At 41.5% G+C, this 16,911-nt stretch overlaps 1 protein-coding gene and 1 pseudogene across 6 annotated transcripts in view; both read left to right on the plus strand.

Annotated features, from left to right (window-relative positions):
* The first annotated feature begins 7,383 nt into the window (after nucleotides 1-7,383).
* LOC101601949 lies at nucleotides 7,384-8,107 on the plus strand (annotated as a pseudogene).
* Nucleotides 8,108-13,144: 5,037 nt separating this feature from the next.
* The window catches only part of Helb (DNA helicase B), a 35,577-nt gene continuing 31,810 nt past the window's right edge, over nucleotides 13,145-16,911 (plus strand). For 3 of the 6 annotated variants that reach the window (XM_004650514.2, XM_045151486.1, XM_045151485.1), the window contains exons 1-2: nucleotides 13,145-13,409; nucleotides 15,521-15,934. In XM_004650514.2, the coding sequence (XP_004650571.2) occupies nucleotides 13,217-13,409; nucleotides 15,521-15,934 (607 nt within the window). In that variant the 5' untranslated portion in view covers nucleotides 13,145-13,216. Of the gene's footprint in view, nucleotides 13,410-15,520; nucleotides 15,935-16,911 lie in introns of those variants that run through there. The other 3 variants (XM_045151487.1, XM_045151490.1, XM_045151489.1) reach the window with 3 other exon arrangements.

Here is a 16,911-nt window from a genome sequence, read left to right on the forward strand (position 1 = left end):
ACGAGTGTGTCGCAGCTGGTCTTTGAAACTGGGCTTGCTTTATACTCTTTCCTCTCAGAGAACAGCTGCTGTTTTCCATATATATGAAGGTAGAAGTGGCAATGGCTAGCCTGAGTGAACATTCTGTATGAAGATGCTATAGGTACACACACACACGCACACACACACACACACACGAAGGTTGTGATAAAAGCTGGGAAGTGGGTAGAATTCTAAGATGTCTAAATAGTGCTTAGGGACTGATCGGTGTTCTGGCCCAGCTCCTTCATATATGGAGTCCATACTTGAAGACCAGAATTTAGAGACTTGCATAACCCTCACCAAGCTTGTGGTTGAACCAGGCTGTGAATCCAACACATGCCTAAGATTAGGTGTTGAAGGACTGGCAATGAGCTTCTGTGTGCTTTTGTTCTAGATGCCCCACTCTGACTCCGTATTCACTCATATCTTCCTCTATCCTTTAAAAAGGGATGTTTCTTAGCATCCACTCTTATTTTCACTCTTCCTGTACAATCTCATTAACTACTATTGTTTTAGTTGGCACAAAAATCATCTAACTCCCCAAAATAATTTGGACTCAGATGGTAGGATCCAAAGACTCCATTGTTATCTAGGTATCTTTTTCTGGAAGTCCCACTGACATATCAGATTGAAACTGAGTTGTTATCTTTCTCTTAAACTGATTTTTCTATGTACATTCCATGTTTGGGGTAGTGAAATAGTTATGCAATTTTCTTATCCCTATCTCTTTCATTTAATTGGTCTAGAGTCCATCCAAAATCCTTTTCCCTAATCTTTCTTGACCCTCTCACTTCTCTACACACCCTATTTTTGTTAGGACCATGAAACAGAGATCTAAATGCTACTGGTAATAATCAAGTAAGAAGACACATGAATAAGAGGGGTCAGTGGGGAAGAAAGCCAACTTGAGTCAGCAGGTCTCATTTAAATGAAGCTGAAAGTATTTAGTTTAAGTAAACTCTTGCCATGAGAAAGTGACAGCTCAGTATTTTGAGGGATTCTAAAAAAAAAATCTAAATGTAACAATAGCCTATGTTATAATATAAAATTTCCTTACTTAAAATATTTTTATTATGAGTTATTTGTAAGGAGGAGGAGGAGAGAGAATGGGCATGCCATGGCCTCCTGCCTCTGCAAATGAACTTCAAGCACATACCACTGTGTGCATCTGGTTTACATGGGTAGTGGGGAATACAACCTGGGCTGTCAGGTTTTACAAGTGAGTTCCTTTAGCTGCTGAACAATCTATTCAGCCTAAATCTCATGTTTTTAAGTGTGGCCAGTAATTACATTTATTAAAAAAAAACAATAATATTGAATGGAAAACAGACATACTTTGCTTTCCTCCCCACCCCACACAACACACACACACAAACACACACGCCCATGGCCTACAGTCTGCCCTTATGCTACCCGTTGCAATGTCTTTGCAGACTCTGATAATCTTCTGCAGAGAATATTGCAAATGTCTCCACAATGGTCTTCCTCACTTCACTCCATGTTGATGGTCATGCACACATGTGGTGCCATGATGATGTTGGCAGTTACAATTGTGATTTTGAGCATCGATAATATACCAGCTACTATGACATACATCTCATTTAATCCTTCAGACACTATTATCACCATTTGCAGATTAGACCTTCTCCAGCATCAGCATCTGGCCAACCCAATCCATGAAGGAGAGGGTCACAGAGGACCCCAAAAGGGAGCTTAGGTCCCCACGAGATTCCTATGTGGGGTCCACCCACATGATGTTGCCCAGTTCAGCTGTCCCCACATACCAGAGGAAGTCTTGGAAGACAAGGAAAGTTCTTCAAAGTGTTGAGCAACAAGAATTTGGAATGGAGGTTTCTGGGCTCTTCTGCAGGAGAGCAAGGCTCCACAAAAGATGTAGAAAACATTGGATTAGGACATGGGAAGCCAGAGAACATGAATATGGTAGGAAAAGTCATGAAAAGCATAGGCTTTAGAGTTGGAATCTCACAGGTATTTTTCTAATATCCAAATGGTGATGATAGTGTCTGAAGGATTAAATGAGATGCATGTGCTTTTAAAAATTATTTTTCTTGAGAAGTTATGAACATACTATAATTTGATTGTATTCCCATGCCATTATCCTCTTTTGAGCCCCGCCCCATCCTTACTTCACTCAGCCCCTCCTCTTTCCAAGTGGTCCTTCTTCTGTTTGGATTTCTCATTCTTTCTGTCCACCTCTATCTTTTAGGTCAAAATGTTGATGGTTTGTGCTGGTCTTGGGCTAATGATAACTACTATGAAGTCATTATTGGTCAGTTCATGTCTGGAGGACAGTGCCCCTAAATGCTTCATGGTTGGGGCATGTGATACCAGATATTATTTTTATTATTGCTTATAAGGAAGGAAAAGATAAAAATATATAGAACTCTATTTCTGAATATGAAAGCAATTTCTCTGCATCTTTTGTCAAGAATGGAATTTTGTGATTTTGTTATGTTCCTTAATAAGATCTACCATTGGGAAAAATGTATTATGTGAGCATTATAGCTTCTTGTTTGAAAGAGAAATAAAATTTTCTGTTTTCTCCTCTTGCTCTCATTCTCATTTCTTCCCTTTGGCTTCTCATCATTTCAAACTAGTTATTCATGTATTCTTCCTTTTGTGTGTTCCAAGACAGAAGCTTCTTTCTCCTCCCTGGCCAGAGAGGACATGACCAATGGAATCTTACAAATGGAGGGAATTTTCCAGCCCTTAAAAGACAAACCCAGGAAAACATCCCTGTTCATCTGAATGTGGCTTCTGCAACAAAATGATCCTGTGGATTGCTGAAACATATTTCTTTTATTAGTCTATTTTTAATTACTTGTGTTTTTCTGTTTTCATACATGTATATTGCATTTATTCACATGCACCTCACACTATGCTCTCTTACACTTTCCAGTCCCACTGCACCCCTTCTTTATCCCACCACTTACTGGTGGCTTTGACATGGAAGGAAATGATTGCCTCCCCAGCAACCATTAATTGTCATGTACTCATCAGGGAAAGGAGTGGCCTCAGAAGCCCCTTCCCTGTCCACAATAGAATGTTTGCTGGCCCCATCATAATATGTGCAGATAACCACAGCTGCTGTAAGTTCATGAGTGTGATGGCCTTGTCAGTTTCAGACAATAAAGTTCATTGCCTCCCCATACTCTGTGATGCGGAATATATTTATGCTCAACAAGGTCAGTCTTCTTCCTTTATTGCCAATTATGGATTGCAGAGTATAACACATTTCACATATTCTCTGTTTTGCATTCTTTTTAATAAATAATTCATTCCATATCCAGTATACCACAATACCTCATCAATGTGAATTTTTTGTATCTCTGCCTCTGTCTTTATCAACTATCCCATCTGAAATCCCTCCAGTCACTCTCTGTCCTCTCCTCTGCCTTTGTTCTTAGGACTCGTCATCTTGGTACTTCTATTTGCTTTTTATCCATCTCCTCCTATTGGAATGTGCGGAGACCCTTTGTTTTGTTTATTCCCCATCTCCAGTACTAAGAGCATAACTATGCTGGGATATTTATTCATTGAATAAATGAATTTTAATAATCTGCTTCATCCTACTTATACTTTCCATGTTCTGCTGCTTTTTCACTGAGTTACAGAAGATGAGATAAACAATTTTCAATAAGTGCCTAGCAAAATCTAACATGGCTACTTAGAGACTGCCTTTCAGGACCATCTCTTTCTGGTAGCTGAGTCAATGTGTTTTTATTTGTTTGCTTGTTTTAGTGCTTATCTCAATAACAGCATGGTCTTTCTAAGAAAAAAGCTGCTTCTAGAAAAATTGTTTAAGGAGGCAGTGATTTTAATCAATACATTTCCTATAACTTATAATCTTATATTAAAACAGGGTATTAATACAAGGGCATGGACTTATCCCAACAAATATTTTAGGCTCAGTAAATTCTTGTGTGACAAAGCACACTAAATGGACTTGTAATTGAGGTGAAGGAGGCAGCTGCTTTGTTGTAACATTTTTTTTTTAAACATCTTTTTTTTTTAATTTTTTTTGTTCATTTTTATTTATTTATATGAGAGTGACAGAGAGAGAAAGAGACAGATAGAGAGAGATTGAGAATGGGCGAGCCAGGGCATCCAGCCACTGCAAACGAACTCCAGACGCGTGCACCCCCTTGTGCATCTGGCTAACGTGGGTCCTGGGGAATCGAGCCTCGAACCGGGGTCCTCAGGCTTCACAGGCAAGCGCTTAACCACTAAGCCATCTCTCCAGCCCTGTTGTAACATTTTAAGACGGAGGGTTAACATTAATATCAACTAAGTAGATCAACATTTCCTCTGAAGCATCTACATGGTCAAGAGGAGGAGGGCATTAATGTCCCACGGGGTCTTGATGTGTTGCCTAAATCAGGCTACTCAAAGTTGAAATTACTTTTAAGTTTTATCATGTCTTAAGTAATCCTGTAAATGTTTCATTCTATAAAATAAAACCTGAGGTGGCAAGATGCCTTAGCAGTTAGGCACTTGCTGGCAAGGCCAAAGGACCCAGATTTGATTCACCAGGACCCATGTAATACAGATGCACAAGGGAGAGCATACATCTGGAGTTTGTTTGCAGTGGATAGAGGCCCTGGGCACACCCATCCTCCCCTCCCCCCTGCCTCTTTCTATCTCTCTCTCTTACAATAAATAAAATTTGATAAATACAGGCGTGGTGGTGCACGCCTTTAATCCTAGCACTCAGGAGGCAGAGGTAGGAGGATTGCCATGAGTTCAAGGCCAACCTGAGACTACATAGTGAATTCCAGGTCAGCCAGAGCTAGAGTGAGATCCTAACTTGAAAAACAAAAATAAATAATAAATAAATAAATAATAAAAATAAAATCTTATATATTTAAATATAAAAACAATTAATTGGGGACATAGAAAGAGAACACTGGATACTCCAGAAAGATTTTGATCTTGATTCCTTTTGTATCTTCTGGTACATCACCACTTAACTGCAAGAGTCTGGATCCCAGTGAGTGAGCTATGGAAATAGATGCCCGCCTTTGTATAATGTGTGAATGTCTCCTTGTGTCAATTTTGGTATAGTAACAGTAGTTCAGCATTCTCAGCTTCTCTGCTCTGGCCACAAGTGCAGTTTTCTAATCTCTTGGTCTATTAACTCCCATCATACATATTTTCTCTTCTTTTTAAGTTGCAAGCTGGGAATGATAGCACACACCTTTAATTCCAGCCCTTGGGAGGCAGAGGTAGGAAGATTGCCATGAGTTTGAGGCCACCCTGAGTCTACATAGTGAATTCCAGATCAGCCTGGGCTAGAGCAACACCCTACCTTGAAAGACTGAGAAAAAGACTGTATTCATTTATTTGAGATAGATAGGTAAAGAGACAAAGAAAATTGGAGTGACAGAGGAACTCTAGATGCATGCACCACATTGTGCATCTGGCTTTACATGGGCACTAAAGTACCAGGGAATTGAAACTTGCCCTTCAGATTTTGCAAGCAAGTGCCTTTCACCACTGAGCAATCTCCCCATCCTCCCATATTTTAACTAAGTTGTAGAAACTTTTTTTGGCAAAATCTTTTACTGCTTCCTTATATTTCTCACTGTATGGAACACAAGCATCTACTGCAAGACCCACTATGTGTCAGGAAGGACAGGCTAGGTTCTGATGATACCAGACACAATTCTACAATCTTAGTGGATTAATATGACTAAGACTTATCCTCACATATTCAACATTATCTGTAGACCAACTAACTCTGGACATTGCCTATTATATGATGACACACTGTTGTACCTTAGAGTGTCATAATCACCCAGCAAAGGATGACCAGGAGAGGAGAATGGAGCACTCATAATTGAATGCTTCCACCCAGAAGTGACACGCTGGTCTTCCATTGGCCACAGTAAGATGTCCATAAGGACATTCAAATAGATGAAGTACACTCGCCTGAGTGCCTAGAACGAGAGGGATACCAGATATTAGTGGGCAGTAGAACTCCATGATATATGCATATCTGTTGACTGAATGAAATTTAACATGTGCTTATGATTATTTATGCACTGTAAACTATTGTCCATCTCTATGGTAATTAAATCATTGACTCACTTCTTACCTTACTCTGCTGTTCCCCCCCCCCAACCCTTGGAAACCAGTTTCATAAACAAAATAGTTGAAACTATTCATCAGGACAAACATTTTTATGTGTGAACATCCATCAGGATAATTTAATTTGGAGTGCTTTCAGCATTCCCATGAAACTACTATTATTGTGAATACATCTTAATTGCATTTTTTAACCTCATCACATTAATTAAACAAGTCACGAAACCTTTATTTCCTTCACACTCACACAATAAAATGTTTACGCTTTATTAAAGATACCTCATCTATGTTACCTGATCTGACACACTACAACAAATGTATTGAAGACATAAGCAGAAAACACATCATCTATCAGGAAAGAAAACCTCCTATTTAACAAGCATTATGTATTGAACACCTAAAGACTTTTCTTCCTGGTTCAGATGAACTGGTTTGTTTAATAAGCATTTCCTGGGAATGGTTTTTAGGAGACATTGATATCAGAGCATGGTCTACAGATGATTAATGGCCATGTGTTCAGAAGAGATTGGTTAAGCTTGTGTTTCAATCCTCTCGTGGCTTCTTTCTCATGTTATGACCCTGTTGCAGTAAGGTTCACATTGCTCATAGAACTCACCCAACCAAGAGCAGAAAAAGAGGTTTATTTTGCCTTACAGGCTCGAGGGGGAAGCTCCAGATGGCATAGAAAATGATGACATGAGCAGAGGGTGGACATCACTCCCTGGCCAACAAAAGATGGACAACAGCAACAGAGGAGAGTGCCAAACACTGGCAAGGGGAAACTGGCTATAACACTCCAAATCCCACCCCAACAATACACTGCATCCTGGAGGTGTTGATTCCCAAATCTCCATCAGCTGGGAGCCTAGCATTCAGAACACCTAAGTTTGTGTGTGTGTGTGTGGGGGGACATTTGAATCAAATCACCACATTCTGCCCCTGGCTGCCATAAACTGATATGGTTATCAATGTATGGTGTAAAATGCAATGTATTCAGTCTTTTAAAAAGTACCCATAGTTTTTATCAATCCTCATGATGTTCGAACATCTCCATAATCCAAACTGAGCCATAATACCAAAAAAATCTCCCCCCAACCCATAATGGCACAGAATAAACATTCACACTGCAAAAGATGGCATTGGGCATAGCACAGAAATGTTCAGCCAATACAAGATTTAAAACAACCAGGGGCCCGTTTACGCAGACAGAGCGCTTGGGGGTGGCCGGAGCCACACGTCTCCCTAGTCTTGGCCATGTCTGGCTGCTACGCTTTGGAGGGTGACTGTGGCTCGCGGAGAGGCGGTGCGCAGGACAAGGACCATCCCAGATTCCTGATTCCAGAACTTTGCAAACAGTTTTACCACTTGGGCTGCGTTACTGGGACTGGAGGAGGAATAAGCTTGAAGAATGGCAATGAGATCTGCATTGCCCCTTCAGGAGTACAAAAGGAACGGATTCAGCCAGAAGACTTGTTTGTGACATCAATGAGAAGGACTTAAGTGGGCCTCCAGCATCTAAGAAGCTGCAAAAGAGCCAGTGCACGCGCTGTTCATGAATACCTACACAATGAGAGGGGCAGGCGCAGTGATTCACACACACTTGAAAGCTGCTGTCATGGCCACCCTTCTCTTTCCAGGACGGGAGTTTAAAATTACACACCAAGAGATGATCAAAGGAATAAGGAAATGTACCTCTGGAGGGTGTTATAGATATGATGACATGTTAGTGGTACCTATTATTGAGAACACCCTTGAGGAGAAAGACCTCAAAGAACGGATGGCTTGGGCAATGAATGAGTTCCCAGATTCCTGTGCAGTATTGGTCAGGAGCCACGGAGTGTATGTGTGGGGAGAGACATGGGAGAAGACCAAAACCATGTGTGAGTGCTAATACTATTTGTTTGATATTGCTGTGTCAATGAAGAAAGTAGGACTCGATCCTGCACAGCACCCAGCTGGTGAAAATGGAATTGTGTGAACCAAATGGGGGTATAATTCTCTACAAAGATACAACTTCACTAGGATTTAAGTGGAACTTGACTGTTTTTAAATGAAGTGGCCTTAATTTATCACTACCACAGATGGTCATACTTAATCTCTCCTGACATTAAATATATCCTGTATTCTTATAATTTTTTTCCTTTAAAAATTTTTTTTGTGTTTTTTTCTTTTCACAATTTTTATTAACATTTTCCATGATTATTAAAAATATCCTATGGTAATACCCTCCCTCCCCCCCCCCCGGCACTTTCCTCTTTGAAATTCCATTCTCCATCATATTACCTCCCCATCTCAATCATTCTACTTACATATATACAATACCAACCTATTAAGTACCCTCCTCCCTTCCTTTCTCTTCCCTTTATATCTCCTTTTTAACTTACTGGCCTCTGCTACTATATTTTCCTTCTCATGCAGAAGCCCAGTCATCTGTAGCTAGGATCCACATATGAGGGAGAACATGTGGCGCTTGGCTTTCTGGGCCTGGGTTACCTCACTTACTATAATCCTTTCCAGATCCATCCATTTTTCTGCAAATTTCATAACTTCATTTTTCTTTACTGCTGAGTAGAACTCCATTGTATAAATGTGACACATCTTCATTATCCACTCATCAGTTGAGGGACCTCTAGGCTGACTCCATTTCCCAGCTATTATAAATTGAGCAGCAATAAACATGGTTGAGCACGTACTTCTAAGGAAATGAGATGGGTCCTTAGGATATATGCCTAGGAGTGCTATAGCTGGGTCATATGGTAGATCAATCTCTATCTGTTTTAGGAACCTCCACACTGATTTCCACAATGGCTGGACCAGATTGCATTCCCACCAGCAGTGTAGAAGGGTTCCTCTTTTTCCACATCCCCGCCAACATTTATGATCATTTGTTTTCATGATGGTAGCCAATCTGACAGGTGTGATATATTCTTGTAATTTTAAGTGATAAGGTATTAAGAAATAAAATATTTTACTCAAAAAGAAAAAAAAACACAACCAGGGCAAACATCAATCTCTGTAGCTTCAAGTCCAATAACTCTAGTAAATGACAAATCTCCAAGTCCAATAATTCTAACCAGTAACAAGTCTCTGGTTCACCTCACTCTTTCCCTGTCCCAGATGTGAATCCAGTTATTTTTCAAGATGCTCCCATTTAAAAGAAATGATATTCCAAAGTCAAGATGGGTGTGGTGTGATGGCTCTGTCGGTAAAGACTTGCCCCACAAGTGTGAGGTCCTGGATTTGGATGCTCAGCTCCCACACACATCGGGTGTGGTGATGCATGCCTGCAACTCCAGTGCTTGAGAGGTGGAAACAGGTGGATCTCCTGAGGTAAGCTCTTCAGCTAGACCAGCAGAATTTGTGAGCTCTAGGTTTAGTGAGAAATCTTATCCCAAAGAATAGGTAGGTTCTCTCTCTCAAATAAATAAATAAATAACATATTAAAAAAATAGGGTTGGAGAGGTGCTTAAGGCACTTTCCTGTGAAACCTAAGGACCCAGGTTCAATTCTCCAGTACCCACATAAGCCAGATTCACAAGGTGGCACATGCATCTGGAGTTCATTTGCAGTGGTTAGAGGCCCTGGCGCTCTCTCTCTCTCTCTCTCTCTCTCTCTCTCTTCAAATAAATAAATAAATAAATAAATAAATATTTTATAAAAGAATATGTGGAGAGTAATAGAGGAAGACCCCAAATATTGGCCTCTGGCCACCACATGCATGTACACATACATGCATGCACACCCATACAGACATGTGTGCCCAAACATATATGAACCCTCATCTATACATACATGCACATCACACACATACACAAATAACACAAGTCAACCCCTTGCACAAAACAACTCAGGTGAGGGAAGTAGGTATGGTCTGGGGTTACAATGTCCCATCATAGAGATAAAAAATGTATTTTAAGAAATAATAAGCCCACATTGATATTCCTGATTCCATTTAACATTGTAGGGGTTTTTCGTAGCTTCTTTTATATTGTATTTCTTCTCCTGTACATTGAAAAAGTGATAACATATAAAGTATCTACTCTTTCCAATAGATAATTTCAAAATTATAATAACAATATTACAAGGAACATTAACCATACTGAGTAAAGTTCATTTGGTAGATCTTTTGTCTTTAGAGGCTAATCTACTAGGTGTGAACAACCAGAGTAACTTAAAATATTTCAAGTATTCAAAATAATTCAAAATAAATATATTCCCTTCAAGGTTATATTACATAGTTGATAGATTCATTTGAATCTGTTTGGGTACAACCAAAAGTTTTACTTTTGTTTCTTTTATTTTGGAGTATTTAAAACATTTATATCTTTTTGGGTGTGTGTTGAAAATGTGCTGTGTGTGTGTGTGTGTGTGTGTGTGTGTGTGTGTGGTGTATGCATATGTGTATGTGTGTGTGTAATGTGTATGCCCATGCACATGTGTCCAGAGGCTACAGGAAGAAGTCAGGGGTCCTCTTCTACTGTATTTCCCTGAGATACAGTCTGAACCTGGTGCTTTCTACTTTTCAGCTAGACTGGAGCACCAGTATGCATGGCTAGAATGAGTTGTCCATGTGCGTTCTGGAAATGCTTGCAGAGAAAGTGCTCTTACTCGCTGAGCCATCTTCTCAGTTCCCTCTCCCTGAGCTAATTTCTGGTTTGCCTTTCCTGTGCTGTCTTTCTTTCTTTTCTTTTCTTTTTTTTTTTTTTTTTGCAAACAATACACATACACACACACCACTAAAATGGTGTGCCCTGTTATGTTAGCTTTTAGCTGCTGTAACAAATAGCTGATGTAAGCAATTTATAAAGAGGTTTCGGTTGAGAATGGATAGCTCTGTTATTTTTGGCCTCTGGTAAAGTGTATGGTAAAAAAGAAAAAAAAAATGTTTGGTTTATGTTGAGCCAGTAGTGACAGCTGATAGGCAGCAGTCTGCACAAGTCTAGACGTCAGACTTAAGAGCCATGCATGTAGATGGTGGATAGTAGAGGCGTTGACTATACAGTGAAAATGTGAGGGAATATCAATACTTAAGAGGAATTCTACATATGAATAGCCTTTAATTGGCCAGAAAGGCACTAGGAAAAGACAAGAAGTCTCAAAAGTCCAGTATAAGAGTGTTACAAGAAATAATTATGTGTCAAAGGTGCTGAAAGTTCAGGTAAGACACAGGCTAAAAGGTATCCATTGAATTTCCTCCCTTGTCTGAGAGATTCAAGTAGGAGTGGAAACAGTATTCACATGTGTTAAGAAAGGAATTGAACCTCTATAGACAGCTCAAGATTGCATGGGTTTTGCTGGCTGCAACAAAGTTTTCCTGCTAAGAGCAATAAAATGAAAACTTGTCAATTTGTATCCAGAGGAGAAAATCGATTGTCCAGTTTTCTATTATACATCTTTTTCTTCAATCTTTGGTCCTGGCTGTTGTTTATACAGCAGTCCTTCAGTATCCATGTGAAATTGACCCCAGGACCCACTCAGAAGCCAACATTTGGGCATGCACAAGTCACTTATATAAAACAGCACAGTATTTGCAGATTGCCTATCCATACCCTCACATATAAATCAATAGTGCTTAGAATATTTGTACAAGATGGAAGGTAAATGTTGTATAAATAGTTGTTATTGTTTAGGGAATGCCAAGAAAAATATATGTATCTATATCAGTCAGGTGAAATTTGTTTTAAAAACTGTTTGACCTGTAGTTGATTGAATTTATGCATGTGGAACTCCCCAATGTGAAGGTCAGACTGTATTCAAATTCAGGATCAAGTTATCTGAAGTTAGCAAAGAGTGGAGATCATTTTTTTTAAACAGAACATTTTTAAAATTTTTATTTATTTATTTATTTGAGAGCGAGAGACACAGAGAGAAAGACAGATAGAGGGGGAGAGAGGGAATGGGCGCGCCAGGGCTTCCAGCCTCTGCAAACGAACTCCAAATGCATGCGCCCCCTTGTGCATCTGGCTAACGTGGGACCTGGGGAACCGAGCCTCGAACCAGGGTCCTTAGGCTTCACAGGCAAGCTCTTAACCGCTAAGCCATCTCTCCAGCCGAGATCATTTTTTTTTTTTTTCGAGGTAGGGTCTCACTCTGGCTCAGGCTGACCTGGAATTCACTATGTAGTCTCAGGGTGGCCTCGAACTCTCGGAGATCCTCCTACCTCTGCCTCCCGAGTGCTGGGATTAAAGGCGTGCACCACCACGCCCGGCTTCCGAGATCATTTTTTAAAGCATTATTTTCTCAGCATTTCTGTTAGTGGTGTAATTGCATAATAAACAGTAACAATACAGGAATGTAGTATTTTATAGTGCTCCTTAAAGGCTATCATGAATTTCAAACCCTATCCCGAACGAGTAAGAGAGCCACAGCACCAGGATAATTTTTCAAGCCACGGGCTTCCTCTTTTCCTTCCCTTCTGCTAGAGCTCCTGTTCCCTGGGTGGCAAGGTCGTGCATTTTGCTTTTCTGCCAGCAGGCCACAGAAGTCAGGGAGAACAGCATGTGCCACAGAGGAAAGTACGGAAAGGCTGATGAATTGCTTTCTAAAGCAGGCAGAACATCAAAACGCAAAACTTGGGTCATTCATGAAAACTTCGTTCGCAGCCTCAACTCCCTGTCCTGTGGCTCTGGAAAGGAGCCCAGGAATCCTCCTGTACTGAGTGCGGGAGATTTCAGACACTCAATTTCTCAGAGTCCAAGCACTCGCCATTGGAGTCTCCCAAGCCCCTCTTTCGTGTTTTCTGCTGTGGCTCAAGGTCCCGAAAAGCCCGTTAGGTTTCCGTTTTCCAGGGTGTGAGCTGCAGGGAGCTCGCTAGCTTTTCCTCGGTTCTGCACATTGGTTGGTGGCACTGGCTGGCGCAGGAGGAGGCGCGGGAGTGGAGTCCCGCCCGCTCCGCCCCGCCTGGCCACACCCCCAGCAGGGCAAGGGGGCGGAGCTCTGCCCCGGCCACGCCCCCGAGCACACGGCCCGCCTCCTGGAGCGTTCCGGAAGCGGAGGGCCTCGCCGTGGCGGAGCTGATTGGCGGGTGGGTCACGCTGCTCGCAGGGGTTTTCCGGAGTTGTTTGCACTGCGTGGAGCACGAGTGAGAATGGCTGGGACGAATCGGCCCGTGCGCGAGTTGCTGGGCCCTTTGCTCCCGTTCAAGGACGAGGAGGAGGAGGAGCAGGATGACTGTGGCAAGGAGGACGTGCAGGAGGATGATGAAGACTCCGTGTTTTTGGACGCCGAGGAGCTCTGCAGCGGGGGCGTCAAGGCTGGCAGCCTCCCCGGACGCCTCCGTGGTGAGCCTGAGCCCTGTCCTGGGATTGGCCTGGCGGGGTTCAGTGTGCTTTTCATTCCCACCTGCCTGAGCCAGACACCCTGCGGCTGCGAACAGATTTCACCTTTGGGTTGTCCTAGCTGCTCCGTCACCCTATTTAGCATAGAATAATGAGGGCACCGAGTTTGACCGCATCCTATGTGCTAAGCTGGCTCTTCGTATATATCATCCCATGTTAACAGTTACTTAGTTATTTGAGGTAGCTTTACAGTTGAAGTAGTTGCAAGAGCCTATACTCCCATATAGAACCAGAACTTTGAGTTATTACTCCACCCTGCCTGGAATCAAAGAACCGGTTCCTCCTTAGCTACTTGGGAGAAAGGCGTGCGCGTGCGCGCGCACACACACACACACACACACACACACACACACACACACACACACATATATATGCGCACACACACACACACCTCCATGTATTCTTTTTTTTTTTTAAGTTTTATTTATTTGAGAGAGTCAGAAAGAGAGAGACAGAGGGAGAATGAGCACTCCAGGGCCTCCAGCCACTGCAAACGAACTCCAGATGCATGTGCCACCTTGTGCATCTGGCTTACATGGATCCTGGGGAATCGATCCAGGGTCCTTTGTCTTTGCAGACAAGTGCTTTAACCAATAAGCCATCTCTCCAGCCCTATTCTTGATATGTTAACCTTCTGATTCGTGTTAACTGTGTGTGTACTTTTCTCTGGTATAAGTATACCTCCTGTGTGTATGTCATGATTGGTATAGAAAGCTATTTTAATACCCAGTAGAACTTTCTGTGACAGTAGTAATACTTCATATTTGTCCAGTACAATAGGCACTACTAACTACACATGACCATTTACAATTTGAAATGCAGCTAGTGCAACAGAGGTCCTGAATTTTAACTTTAAGAATTTTTAAAATACTTTTATTTATTTGAGAGAGAGAGAGAGAAGAAGGAGAGGGAGGGAGAGGGAGAGAATGGGAATGGGTGCCCCAGGACCTCTAGCCACTGCAAATGAAGTCCAGATGCATCTGGCTTACGTGGGTACTGGGGAATCAAATCTGGGTCATTGGGTTTCACTGGCAAGCGCCTTAACTGCTAAGCCATCTCTCCAGCACTTAAGTTTTATTTTATTTAAACTTAAATGTATGCTACCATATGTAGGTAGACAGCTCAGGTTTAGTAAAAAAAATTTCTAAGTGTTTGTGGTTTATCCATTCACTATGAAGTATTATTAACTGGTTGTAATGTTCCAAGCATTTGGTACTGGGATACTCCAGAGAGTTAAAATAATGGAATTCACCTTAGTGAGTTAGATGGACATTCTTAAGTCAGAAAAGAAAGTATATTACCACATAGAGCTTAAAGGAATAATAAAGTGTCTTGAGAGGTTATACTCTTGAGATTCAGGCAAGGCTTTTTTGTTTTGTTTTGTTTTATTTATTTATTTGAGAGGGTGAGAGAGAGAGACAGACAGACAGACAGAATGGGCGCGCCAAGGCCTCCAGCCACTGTAAACGAACTCCAGATGCGTGCACCCCCTTGTGCATCCTGTCTATGTGAGTCCTAGGGAATCGACCCTAGGTGGTTTGGCTTTGCAGGCTAGCTCCCTAACTGCTAAGCCATCTCTCCAGCCCCCAGGAAAGGCTTTTTGAAGGAGGTGACAGTTAAGCTGAGATCTGTAATCTGTGGGGTAACCAGTAGGAGGAGCACATTCTGGGGAGCTGGAATAACTGTGCAAAGAGCCTCTGGAGGGAGGGGCCATGATAATTTTCTCAAGAATCGCATAAAGCCCAGCACTTGCTGAGGTCAGAGTAGCAGTGAGAGGCCTAGTTTATAAAAGGGAACAGTAGATCCTTGCTGTGCTCGGTGCTTCACTTTGGAATACAAAGACGCGTGGGGTAGCGTCTTGTTGTAGAGAGTGCAGGGTAATAGAGGAAGCCACATGGCTAGGTAACAGAATGACGTGTTTGATGAACCCTAGTACGTGTCTGTGTAGGGTGCTCTGGGGGTGGGGATTAAAGAGAATGGGGGGGTTGATAAAACATGGAGGAAAAGGCTTGCAGATCTCCTAAATTACGTTTTTGTTTGTTTGTTTTGTTTAGTTTCTATTCCTGATGAAAATACTCACGAGAATTGTAACGTGTATGGACGTTTTCCAGTCATAGGCCCTTGGTGGCGTGTGAAGGTCAAGGTTGTAAAGCCTGTGGGATCCAAGAGCTATCAGGTTCAAGGATTTCCTTCATACTTTTTACAGTCTGATATGTCGCCACCAAATCAGAAAAACATCTGTTCCCTCTTTCTTAAAGACTGTGGGGTTGCCTTTGAGACCATAGATAAGTTTCTAGCATGGGTAAAAAAAGTGTCAAGCTATGATGACCTAAACTTTGAAAATCTTAGGGAAAAATTACGAACTTTCTCCAGAGAAAATGAAAAGAAAAATCAAAAGCGATCTTCACAGAATGAACAAGAACAGGAGTCACTGGATGGGGAGCAACGTCTTCCTCTAGAAAACACAGGTAAGTATGATTTTATGAGTGAGTTTTAGTATAGTCCAGATACTTAATGACAGGTGTGTTTGAACTTTTACTACCGTCCAGCATAGGTTGCACACCTTTAATTTGAAAATATGTAATGCTGTGAGGTCTAAAACTCTCCGAGCACAAACCACAAATAATGTTTTTTTGATCAATGCATAAAAGCTATTTTTGTGAACAAAATTATTAAAAATATTGCATAAAATTATCTCTAGGCTACGTATATAAGGTGTATGTGAAACATAAAGTTAATGCTTATATTTGGATCCCATCCTATCACTAACACATGTGCAAATATTCCACATTCTGAATCCAAAATTGCAGACATTTCCTGCCGGCATTTCAGATAAGGAACACAAAACCTGTATTCCTTTTTGAAATGGATTTGATGAAATGTGTTTACATTGCCTTCAGAGTTTCTTATTTGTCACAGGGGATTATAGTACGTGATCTTTAAGAGTCTTTCCATTTCTTTCTGACTGAAATGGTTATTCTGTCTCTCACTTCTGTGCTCACACAAAATACCTTCAGACATTATGAAAAATGGGAAGATGGCATAGGGGTTAAAAGTGTTTCCTTGCAGCTGGGCGTGGGGGTGCATGCCTTTAATCCCAGCACTCTGTGGGAGGCAGAGGTTGGAGGATCGCCATGAGTTTGAGGCCACACTGAGAATATAGAGTGAATTCCAGGTCAGCCTGGGCTAGCGTGAGACCCTACCTCGAAAAACAAAAACAAAACAAAACAAAAAAGTGTTTCCTTGCAAAGCCTACTGGCATGGTTTTGACTCCCTGTCACCTATGTAAAGCCAGGTGACAGAGTGGTGCAAGCATCTGGCGTTTGTGTGTGATGGGGCAAGAGACACTGCTGTGTCCCACTCCCCCATACAAACAAATTAATAAAAACTACAAAAGAGAAGAAACTAAGCAAAAGCTCTGTTGTTAGTCTTTCTAAGAAGACTG

Source organism: Jaculus jaculus, chromosome 6, assembly GCF_020740685.1.
Source record: "Jaculus jaculus isolate mJacJac1 chromosome 6, mJacJac1.mat.Y.cur, whole genome shotgun sequence".
Taxonomy (NCBI): Eukaryota; Metazoa; Chordata; class Mammalia; order Rodentia; family Dipodidae; genus Jaculus; species Jaculus jaculus.